The sequence below is a fragment of the Oculina patagonica genome, chromosome 11 (genome assembly GCF_052425735.1).
Source record: "Oculina patagonica isolate OP01 chromosome 11, crgOcupat, whole genome shotgun sequence".
Classification (NCBI taxonomy): domain Eukaryota; kingdom Metazoa; phylum Cnidaria; class Anthozoa; order Scleractinia; family Oculinidae; genus Oculina; species Oculina patagonica.
In genome coordinates, this window is record NC_135768.1 from 19,127,919 (window position 1) to 19,139,721 (window position 11,803).

Genomic DNA, 11,803 nt, shown 5'->3' on the forward strand with positions numbered 1-11,803 from the left:
GTAATTTGTTCTAACAAAGGAAGAGGTCCTATATGTATATACCGCCCGTAGTTTACACAGGAACAAGAAAAAATGTTAAGTGATTTACTGAAAAGTCTGACCATGCGAAACTTGTCTTTATTAGTTGACAATACATTACATTTGTTACTCAGGGTAGAATTTAAGTTTCAGATGGTAAATTAAAAGTAACTAATTTTTCACAAAACATAACTTATCTTCATTTCTACTGACAAGTTCGACGTCTTAAACCGCCAAAAATCCTCACTACAGTAATAAATTTGTATGTTTCAGTAAAATATACAAAATATGGAATAGAGCTCATAAAAAAATTCTTTATAAATGGGCTGGTAATTTTCACCTTAAAATTTTCAAAGGAGCTGGGTCTCAGAAAATTTCTGAAGAGTTAAACCCAATTTTTTCAAGGTCGCCTTCATTCAAAATCCTTCTCAATCATTCCCAATCTTAACCATCCTTGTTCCTTTTTGGTTTATTTTTACCTTATTTTTTACCTTAGTAAACTATTATTTCTGATTATTTTGAGGTTTCATCAATTCAAAGAAAATTATGAACATTGGAAAAAAGAGAGACCTGACACAAAGTGCCAAAGCTCCTTTGAAGCCATTTTTACAAAATGGAATAAGAAATTATTACCAGGGTAATTCATAATCTTACTACTTATTTACTTGTAGTACAACTAAAAAATGCATTTAACAATACTTTAACTAAATACAAATTCCCTTAAATAGCTAACTCTACCCAGTACTTCAATACAACACTTTAATAAATAGTGTAACTCCAGTCTGAACTTCTTTTTGAACACCCAAAAATTCTCAAGAGAACAAAAATAATTTAAAATATACACATTTGTACTGCATTAATTGTGTGAATACTAGCCTGATAAAACAGGTGCTGTCTTGTTGCATACTTAATTCACTGTAAGTAAAAAGAATTGATAGCTGTACATTTTATAACAAAATTTCTTGTAAACCTAACACAGCCAACAGGCACCAACAATAATTTTGCAAAATGTGTCCCTGTACTAACATGTGTAAGTCAACTATGAACTTTTTACAGTTTTCTGTGCATGTGCTAAGAATTATAGTTGAATCTTGATAGCTCGATAACTCTGTTTTATGAAAGAACATTCAGTCGAACATATCCCCTGCTGGGGGTACCTTGCCTTTTAAAGACAGAAGATTTCCTAATAACCTGTTGAAAGAAAAGAAAATGAATATAAATATTTTTTCACAAGGACTTTTATTCACAAGTGCAACTAACATCTTATTTCTCTTAACAATCTCACTAAACAGGGTATCAGCACTGGTGACCAGCAAAAATCACTTTCTAATAGTCCCTAGTGTGCCAGCCAATCTTGATGAATATAATTTTTTAATAAATAAAATGTACAGAAGAAACAATAAACAGGAATCATGACAATAAACCTGTGAATGAGCAAACTACTCTTGGCTCATTGATGGTCAGCAGTTCATACTTTATGAAATGAATATATGAAATTCATATACTTGTACTGCTGATATACATATTAAGCAAATGAAAGATCATTGCAGTAATGTACTCAACTTAAGCAGTTGAGAAAAGCAAGCCTGAAAAAAATTCAGGCTTGAACGGGAATCGAACCCATGACCTCTGCGATACTAGTGCAGTGCTCTAACCAACTGAGCTATCAAGCCAACTGGGAGCTGGTCACTTGTGAGTTCGTAATATACCCGTGGATGGAGAAGATATGAAATGAATATATGAAATTCATAGTACTTGTACTGCGGATATACATAGCTATGTCATACTTTATGTAACATTTTACAATGTGCACAAAACTTAAAATGCCTTTCTCATTCAGACATCCAAAATTGCATGATTTAATTAGCATCCAGTAAAAAATGTCAATGTTGTTTATCCAATAACAGTGGAGGAATTAGGGGAGGGATCCATGGGTCCCTTCCTATTTTTGATAAAAAATTGTTGTTTTTAATGACTTCCATGCATTGTAAGATTTTTGGGTGTACACACACAAGGTCAAGATATGCCACTGAATGATGTAAAGTTCTGGGGAAGTGATTTTTTTTCAGCAAGGCCATCCCCTTTCTTTTCTCTGTTAAGGGTCTTCCGACTGACCCAGATTTTCGCATTTTAAAAAAAAAAAAAAGTTATACAGAAGGTAGTGAAGGCAATGACAAATAATTTATTTTTAATAATGGTTCATCCTTTTTTACGCTGTTCTCGTTTGAGTTTAACCACGAGATCGATTTTTCCTTCCTCCATTGCTGCCACGTTGACTTTGTAACCATGTCTTCTTGTTTCCAGGCTCCACGGATATTATGCTGAGGTACCGGCCCTCCTAGTTCCAGACTCCTTATCCACTTTATTTGGTTTTTTGTTTTTTCCTTAAATTCCGACCGACCGACCCAAAATCAGAAAACACATACGACGATACACGAAAAAAAGGGGAGATGGCCCAATAACAAAAAAAAAAACATGTTTTTGTCAACAGTAATCATCATTGAAAACATACACTGCTGCTGGACTCACCTTATACCATAACCAAACAGCGCTATTGCTATTGCAAGAGCAACAGCAGCATCCAAATACCAGATATGTTTGTTATATTGAAACACCATTGTACTTAAAATGATTCCCAGAGCCATCGCTGCACCCGCAGTGGAATTGAAGGCTAAAAAGAAAATCACAAAATAATGTTAACAACAAGTGTGCAAGCTGCCACTGGGGTAACAGAAGCCAACTGCTGGGGTACCATGAAGAAAAAAAAAATTTCTTGACTTAAACTGAATTGAAAACAATAAAATTGGCTAGAACATAGGTCTGCAATGTGCATATTTAGTGGTTACAGCTACACAACTCTCTGCACACATTGCATGCCTATAATGCTAGTGTGATAGGCCTGCATTGTGTGCAAAGGGCTACAGCCACATAGCTTTTTACGTACATTGTATGTAAAAAACGAGTATAGTATTATACATGCAAAACCTGCAGGAACCTTAAAATAATAATCAAATAAAAACTTTATTTATCCTGAAGGGCCAATCAGTGATCATTAGATCACTGGTATAAACTGGCGATCAGCATCAAGTATAAAATACATCTATTCTTAAAATTGTAGAAGATTTATATATATACATATTCCCTGACTTTGACAAGAAATTAAAGAATTTCCCTGACTTGATACTGTAAAATTCCATAACTTTTTCTTGATCCTGAAAAAAAAATCCTGTCTTTTCCTTGACCTGTAGCTACCCTGCAAAAGCTCCAAAACCTTCCATGGTTTATAACAAAGAAAAGCACAAGGCTTTTCTGTAGATAAAAATGATTTAGTTTTAATTATTTTTCTACACATACCATCGGTTCGAAGAGATTCACTATTGAGTTTTTCAGCTATGATAAACTTCATCCAAGCTAATGTTGTGAATGCTGCTAAACTGATGCCAGAAATTGCCTCAATTCCTGAGAACTGAATCAACAGTCACAAAATCAATAATTATTTTTTTTAACATTCACAAAATATGTGCTTTTGATAACTTGAGGGGTTCCGTGCAATCAGGGTGGAAGTGATTTTTGCCTCAAATGAACGTTGCCAAAACAACTTGAAATTTGTTGGTTTGTTTACGTCTGTGAAACATTGCCCTACTTTTATTGTCGCTCGCTTTTGCTTCAGTTCGTTTTCTAAAAATAACGTATGCTAAAAAACCGGTTTCTCCAGTCAGCGTCTTTAGTAGCTTCTTTGTTGTACTAAAACAAAGGAACTCCTGAAGACCCAGACTGGAAAAACCACGTTTTTTGCATACATTATTTATCAGAATTGAAGTAAAAGCCAGCGAAAATAAATACAGTACACTGTTTCAGTTGTGTAAACAAACCCGCATGCAAAATTCAAAGTTGTTTTGGTAATGTTCATTTTGAGGCAAAATTATTGCCCTTTTTGCACTGAATCCTTCACTTATGACAAATTATGACTGATCTTTATCTTTCTCTAATCTGAGTTGCTATAAAAATGGTGTGGTAGGAATGCAAGCTAGTTGGCAATTCAAGCTTATAACCATGATCCCTGCTATTATTAGTAGATGATTTACAAACTAGCCCAGTGATCATTGTTTCAGACCAAAAGATCCTCATTCTTTCATCATGGTTTTAGCCAGAAGGAAGTCTAGCATTCCTGTGGACTCCTACATGTTTGTACTCCTGATAGAAAATTTACCTGAGCTTACAGAAGCTTATAGAGAAGCAAGCATTTTGGGATTCCACTTTTCAATTTTTTGTATAGAGCGTGACGTACTTGGATTACCACTGACTGTACAAATTGTACATGGTAATTAATTCAGACTACAAAATGCCTGTCCCAGTGCTTAAAAAAAATGAATTGAGCTATAACGTAAATTATATGAAATTACTAATGTTAGTGAAGTGTATTTGCTTACTCTGACTGGATGTTTCTCCACAACCAAGGACCTGAGGGCTCGGATAAATATACCAGTAGCAGACAGGACAAATAATACAGCAATTGCTATACAGGCTCTGAAATGGAAAGATAAATGACTCAGAAGGTCATAGCTCTTGGGGAGGGAACTGACTGGGGGGCTAACATCCCCCCCCCCTCATTTACTGCTGAAAAATTCAAAGTCCACAAGGTTAAAAATCCCCCACCTATTGGATCTGCCACTAAAAATGAACACAGTACCCTTGGAACTCCACAAACCTACCAACCACAAATTTTTTTTATTAACTTTAAGACTGAAGCTTTAGCAACCAACATATTAATACAGCTAATATTGACTCAAATATAACACAGTAATAAGGCAACTCAGTGATGCAAAAGGAAAAGGCATATAAATTATTCACTAAAAGTGGTCTTTTGGGTTGGCATACCATAAAATTCTGGTAATAAGCCCTGGGCTTATACAACTTCGTATGCTGCCAGCACTCCTGCACTAAGAACTAAGTAATAAATTATAAAACTGAGGCTTTCATGATTGTAGGAATGCAGTCTAGAAAGCCTTGATCGTACTGCTTGCAAAGTTGCCAGTGAAGTTAGCCCAGGTTGAGAGTTGATCCTTGTATGCAGACTTAACTTCGGTGTTGAAATTAAAAAAGAAATGACATTTAATTACCTTCTTTCTCTTTCCCATGAATAAGTCTTTCCTGCCGCACCGCAAAATCTCCAAATTACAACCAATGATGAACAAACATCCAGAAAAGAATCAAACTAAAACAAAACAAAAATTCAGCAATGGAAACATTGTTTCAGAACTGAGAAATGAGATTATGAGGGACTGCATCTACTGGTAGCTATCAAAGTGTCCAATACCCCCAGAACTGTTCCCAGTTTCCAAATAGCATATAGTCAAGCGACTAGAAGTATATATCTACTCCCCTTTGATAGGACGGACACTTGTTTATACAGCATTACCCTCAGCATTAAATACGGCAGTTGGTATCCATTTACGACAACTGGGTGGAGAGGGGAACTGTGAGAGTAAAGCATCTTGCCCAGGAACATTTTGTAATGACAGTGGCCGGTCCTCAAACCTGACGCACTCTTGGCAGAGTCCATTGTGCTAAACACCTTATCACTCGATAACATCCATCTTTTCCTTCACAAATGAGTTTTGGCTTGACAGAGGAAGGGGCAATTTTTCAAAGGAAGGCAGTTATTTTCAGTGTGAACTTTTAAGTTAGTTTAAAAGTTAGTTTGAGACCACTAACAGTATACATGTACATGAAAAAATAGTTGAAAACATAAACTTACTGCAAAACCAAAAGCAGCAGAGCTTTTAGCCAAACTGGAAATAACTGTGGGATATAAAATATTACAATAAACTAATAATTATGTAGTACATGTACATATCAGAAACAACAAAAAAAATGCTCGAGGAAAGCAGATAGTAGCCTGTGTATAGCCGTCCCGCTCCGCTTAAAAAATCGCAGAGGGAACGTCTCAGTCCGTGATTTTTTAGCAGAGCAGGACAGCTGTACACAGGCCAATCAGACAGTTAGGTCCAAAAATGTCAGACTAATTACCAAACCTATAACCATTCTCATTACAAACTAATCACGTACCAAATGCACTAACTCCAATGACAAAAGTTGTGAACACAGAAGCATATGATATAGCAAGAGCCGCCTTCCGCCATCTGTCCATCAACTGTGCAGGTAACTGCTTCTCATTATGGAGGAGATAATCTGTGGCACAAGATAAAACAGCAATTATTATAATGAATCCCAAAGGTGATGGTAAAAAGGTAAAGTCTGCATACAAACTTAGTGGCCTATCAGGCCTCAGCATAAGAATATCCCAGGTTCCGTAGCAATAAGCAACTAGGAGCAGGGCTGCAAATAACAGTCAGTCATTGGACATTGGTCGACCAAAATTTGCTCATGTCCCACAAAATCCCAAGTGTGGTCGGACATTATGTCCGGACAAAATCTTTTGATTGTAAATCATTTTACGGCAATAATGAATAAAATTCAACCTTTTGTTTTTGGTGATGTCCGACCAAAATTTTGTTTTGTCCGGCCATGATGGTGTCTTAGTAGGACATACCGTAATGATTCGATTTAGCGCCTGGGGTGCTTATTTTCTTTTGGCACCTCAAGGGAGGGCGCTTATTCGAGACAGGGCGCTTTTTCAGGGCAGGGCGCTTATTTGATTTTTTTGAGGAACAATCAAATGTTCAAAACGAAACTTTAATAAATATTAAAATAACTAACAATAACAGAAACAGTTAGAGTAACAAACTGTTGAAAGTTCAGTTAATTTTAAAAGAATTGTTCATTTTAGCAGTAAATATATGCATGTACGGTACGGTGAATGTTCATGAGTTTATCTATTTGATGTCGATGACTTCAGTAGGGGCAGTTATCCACAAAAGGGGCGCTTTTTAGAATAGGAGCACTTATAACAATGGGGGCGCTTATTAGAATGGGGGCGCTTATTGGAATAGGGCCGCTTATTGACAAAAACGCATTCGAAGGGGGGCGCTTATTCGGAAGGGGGCGCTTATTGGAAGGAGGGCGCTAAATCGAATCATTACGGTATGTCCTTTCAAGTGAAAAAAAATTATTTGCAGCCTTTTAGGAGTATTTGTACTTCCCCAGGATAAGCCTGCGTCACAGACAAACTAAATCCTGCTACTGAGAGTCCGTCTGGACTCCGTCAGACTCTAGCGGGATCTAGTTCGTCTGCGAAACAGGTTACCCCTGGATGGCATGCTCAGTACCCGTTTATACACCTGGGTGAAGTTAGGCACCATGGGAGAAAAATGTCTTTCCTCAAAACATGACAATTCCCCGGCCTTGGTTTCAAACCCATTATCATTAACATATCCAAAAACAAAGGAAAATAAAATTTAAACCAAGGATAAAATTGAACCACAACGTATAAAGCTGTAATGCCATCTCAAAGCTGAAATTCAGTTTAATACTATTTGAAACTTGACACTGAAAGTATAACATTGAATATTAATATACATATTAAATGTACCTCCAAATAATATTATAATATCATACAATAATCTCAAACTTAAGCCAATTTTTAATTTCTTTTTTACCTCAGTTTGCAACAGAGATGAGAAGAAGTACAAAAGGAAAAACTTTTTTTCACACACACAGAAAAACACTCTGAGGCCACAAAAATTTTCTTGAGTGAATTCTGACATGTTATTATTCATTTATCATGTACATTGCTGTTAAGTTAATTTAAAGAAACCAATCAAAATAACGCATGCTTCTCAGAGGTTTATTGTAAGTAAAGGAGTTCTTATTTGAAATTGTTATCTCGGATATCTCTGTGAGAAGTCAGACATTTGCTAAACACATGTCCAAACTTCTATCATTTGAATTTTAATCCTAGACAGCTGTACATGTTTTCACTGACTTTTTTAATTTGACATTTATTTTAGAAAAATTTGAAAAATCGTCTAATTTTAAATTTATGATTTCTACTTGTACCCAGCTAGCTGTCGCAAAATTTCATACCAATTAAAATGCAAAATTAAAAAGACTTAGAAATAAAATGAAATCATAAATATTATTCATGTGCAAATATACAAGGAACTGATGAAATCATTTAAAAATTAAATGAAATTCAATCCTTAGCCAAAACATTTTACATTATTTTTCTCTGAAATATTAAATGCTCATGAAATTTTGAAATAAATTTTACAGAATTAACTCCCACAAAGTTTAATTATCACTTTGAACAAGAAAAGCCTTGAATCCTTGTAGGAGGGAATTAAACTTTTATAACAATTTGATTAAATTTTAACCGTGGTTTTACTTAAAAACGTCATTTCAATTAATCAAAATTCAGGAAAGATCGACATTCAGAATGATTTCCCTCCCGCCAAATGCTGTCTTCTTCGCAAAGGAATTTATTCTTGAGATTTCCTCAATTGCAACCATTTTTTTTACAGAAATCGCCCCATGTAATTAGCCATCTTCACTTCGGATAACCTTATATTTATACAATTTCTCGAAAAATCAAAACAATGTAAAGCTCACACATGTACATTTTTAACGTACAAAGGGCGCCCAAATTTGTAAACATCAGACGAGAAATTCGAACAGTTTTCTACAACGACGAGATAGTTCAATCAGTAAAACGACTTTAGGTGATTAAACACAATGTCAACAACGAGAAAGCTTATTAGAATAAACATGATATTTCACGATTTGAAGTGGGTCGATTTTCTTGCTCTCACGAATAAGTCGAATAACTAGAGAATCCAAAAATTTGTGTTCCAACAACGCAAGTCGCTCGCTTTTAAAAGGCAATAAAAATTAAATTAAACGAAGTAAAGCAAACGAAATTAGCTCTTCTAAAGGACATCGAAAAGATTTATTTAACACAGCGAGAACACTTCCGATCGATTGCTAAATTAAACAATAAACATGAAAATTCACTTCGGCCTACCGTCGTCTAAGGGAGAGACACAAGGAAATCCTTCGATTTCATTTGACTTTTCCTTCGCTGCACTAACACTTGTTAACAGGACAGTTGAAGATCCATATTTTGTCGTGTCTTCCATGGTAATTTCAACAGGTCATCCATGCCGAAAGCGAGGAGCAGACATTTTCAAGTGACTCTGTTGTTTGACCTGAATTTATTTTCAAAATTCTCAAAATGGGCAGTGAACTGACCAGTGTAGAAGTCTGGGTAATTAGGTGGTTCTGGGGAGGACTGGGAAAAGGTGGGAATGCTGATTAGAAAAACAAGTGCTCTGATTGGTCAAAACCTCTGAATTTATCTTTCAGTCACGTCACGCAACGTTTTTGTTGTGTGACGATCAAAATAACGGTCCCATTGCTATTTGACGCAATGAATAGTTATAAAGAATGAAAAAAGGACTATAAAGCTATTGAAAGTTCTTCGAGGTTCCTATTTCCAACTGATCATTCACTGGCAATCCCTGAAAAAGTTCCCTTTTCTTTCCTGAGCTGTGCGTTTATCCCCGGAGAGTGGGAACGAGAACGAGTTCCAACGAGGAGATCTGGGGAGGGTTAGGCGCGACATTTTATTATTTCACTGCAATCTCGAGCCCAGAGTGACCCCCGGCTCCGCGATCCGTCAGCGGTTGGTCAGCAGTAGGGTCGCCGGGACTCACTCTGGGAAACTGAATAATAATTCAGTGTCTTACTGGTCCTCACAGAACAATAGAAATCAACACGGAAGTCTGAAAATCTTCCCCGGAAGTAAACCAAACCGGAAACCCTGGAAAAACATTTTTTGTTTTCCATGGTCAAATGTTCAGGTGTATCACCTTAATTTTGTAAAACACCTAAGAACTTGTCATATGGCGCTACATAAATGAAGTATTTTCTAATTCTACCATTCTTTTTGAACTCAAAAGATACCTTGAATAAATCAAAGGCTCTATGAGCAAAGTCGTGAATGTGGTATATTATAAACTGATAGACCAGAATTAGCCAAAATAAATTTTAAATGTCTGCTGACAAACGACAATTTTTGTAATTGTCTATGAAATCTGTTAAATGTACGTCATAGTTGAGTCATGTTTAAAATTTTAGCTGGTAAGTGATAAATAACCCCATATTCTAACTGAAAACTAACCATCCAGTAGTCCTTCGAGGCCTTCTAGCTAAGCAGCTAAGAAGTGAAGATTATTTCAGAGCTTAAAATAATTAATGCTGAGAGAGACACGTATAGTGGTAACAAGATATGAGGTACCTTAAGATGCTGCGAAGCTGGTAATGGAAAGAAGCTAAGGAATTTTTTTCACCAAACTGTTTCACATTTGCTAAAGGGTTCTTTAATTAATAACCAGGTAACTCAGCCATTTTATACAGGACAGTGGTATTATTCGACATACATTTTTCTCTGTTAAAGAATGGCAGACACTGTGACAGAAGGCAAAAAATTAAAAGAAACTAACAGATGCCTCATACATGTGACTTCTAAGAATTGAAATTGGCAGGAAACAGTAAAGTCAACAAAATTTATTATCAATTTAGAGACCTGATACATGAAACAAATGAAAACTGCTGCTTATTTCCTTTTCTGGTACCTTTACTTGCAACCAAAAAATTTACTTTACCCCTTTACATGCCACGAAAATCATCAATGCATTTTAATCAGCCTTATTAATTCGTTTTTAAATAATCTCTATACATTGCCAGCCATTCTGCATAGATTTGGTGGCCATGTTGGATTAAAGGATCTGAACCTTAAAGCTTGTTTATCTTTTACTCTTTGTTTTCAGCAGTCAATAACAATAACTTCCAAATATTTTATTTTTCAAGTTGTACAGTCTGCTAAAAGTCAATTTATAGAGAGCAGTATTCACTGTTTGTGAAATGAGAGTAAATTTGAAATAAAATTCTTTTTCTGTTCATGTGTTTCATACAAGTTACTGCAGGATGTTCATTCCAGCCCACACCTCTTGACAGCCTAGCCCCATGCAGAGTTCAGTGATGTGCTGTATTGCAGGATATTGTTTTGGCGAATCTGTAAATTAATTCAAAATTCTATGTGCCTTGTTAAAATAAATCTGTAGGACAACACGTACAACAAACCATCTAAGTGTAAGCAATTTGTTATTTATCAACATGGCATGCAACCAGGTTCCTTTTCGGCTGAGATGACTGCATGCATTTATTTGGGGGGGGGGGGGAGGCATAGGACATGTACAGAAATCAACCTTAAGGTTACTATTGTTATATTAGTGGCTATTACATTTTAGCAATTTTAGTGAGTTGGGCGAAAATTGCTAAATTTAGTACTTGCTAAAATTTGTCTTGGTCAAATTTCAAGTACCTCCCCGGTACCCCCTTCCCACCCTAATGGAACACAAAAATGGATACTGGTAACTTTGTTCTTTTAGGCAATGCAATTTATGTTCATTCAATGTCAAGATACGGTAGTTTTTTTCTTTTACTGAACATTTATTTTCATCTTAGCCATATGTTCATCACCGGCCAGTAAAAGCTGGTTTACACGATATTACTATTTTTTGAAGTTTTTGGAAAATCCCTATATTAAATAGTCGCTAAATCTTGCTCAGAAAAAATCGCTTAAATTAATAGCCGCTAACAGTAGTCCTCTCTCAGTATTTCTTTGAATGTCTACCCCATAGCACTCAGTGGATGTTGACAAAGCAAAAAATTACCTGAGTGCAATGATACACCCCTGGAGAACTACAATTACCACAGTTGAAGTAATATGTCCCTTTTTTGACAGACCATGTGTATTAAGAAAAAATAATTGTAAGGAACTGATGCATAATACTGTGTTTACAAATGTAGTTTTGCCTTCAAA

At 35.7% G+C, this 11,803-nt stretch overlaps 1 protein-coding gene across 1 annotated transcript; it reads right to left on the minus strand.

Annotated features, from left to right (window-relative positions):
* Positions 1-177: 177 nt before the first annotated feature.
* On the minus strand, positions 178-9,151 carry LOC144629836 (transmembrane protein 163a-like). Its single transcript, XM_078488053.1, has 8 exons — positions 8,942-9,151; positions 6,088-6,210; positions 5,777-5,820; positions 5,139-5,233; positions 4,449-4,545; positions 3,373-3,484; positions 2,548-2,689; positions 178-1,209 (listed from the first exon to the last, which is right to left on the minus strand). Exons 1-8 carry the CDS (start codon positions 9,054-9,056, stop codon positions 1,146-1,148), a joined length of 792 nt encoding a protein of 263 aa, XP_078344179.1. The 5' UTR covers positions 9,057-9,151; the 3' UTR covers positions 178-1,145.
* Positions 9,152-11,803: the final 2,652 nt, after the last annotated feature.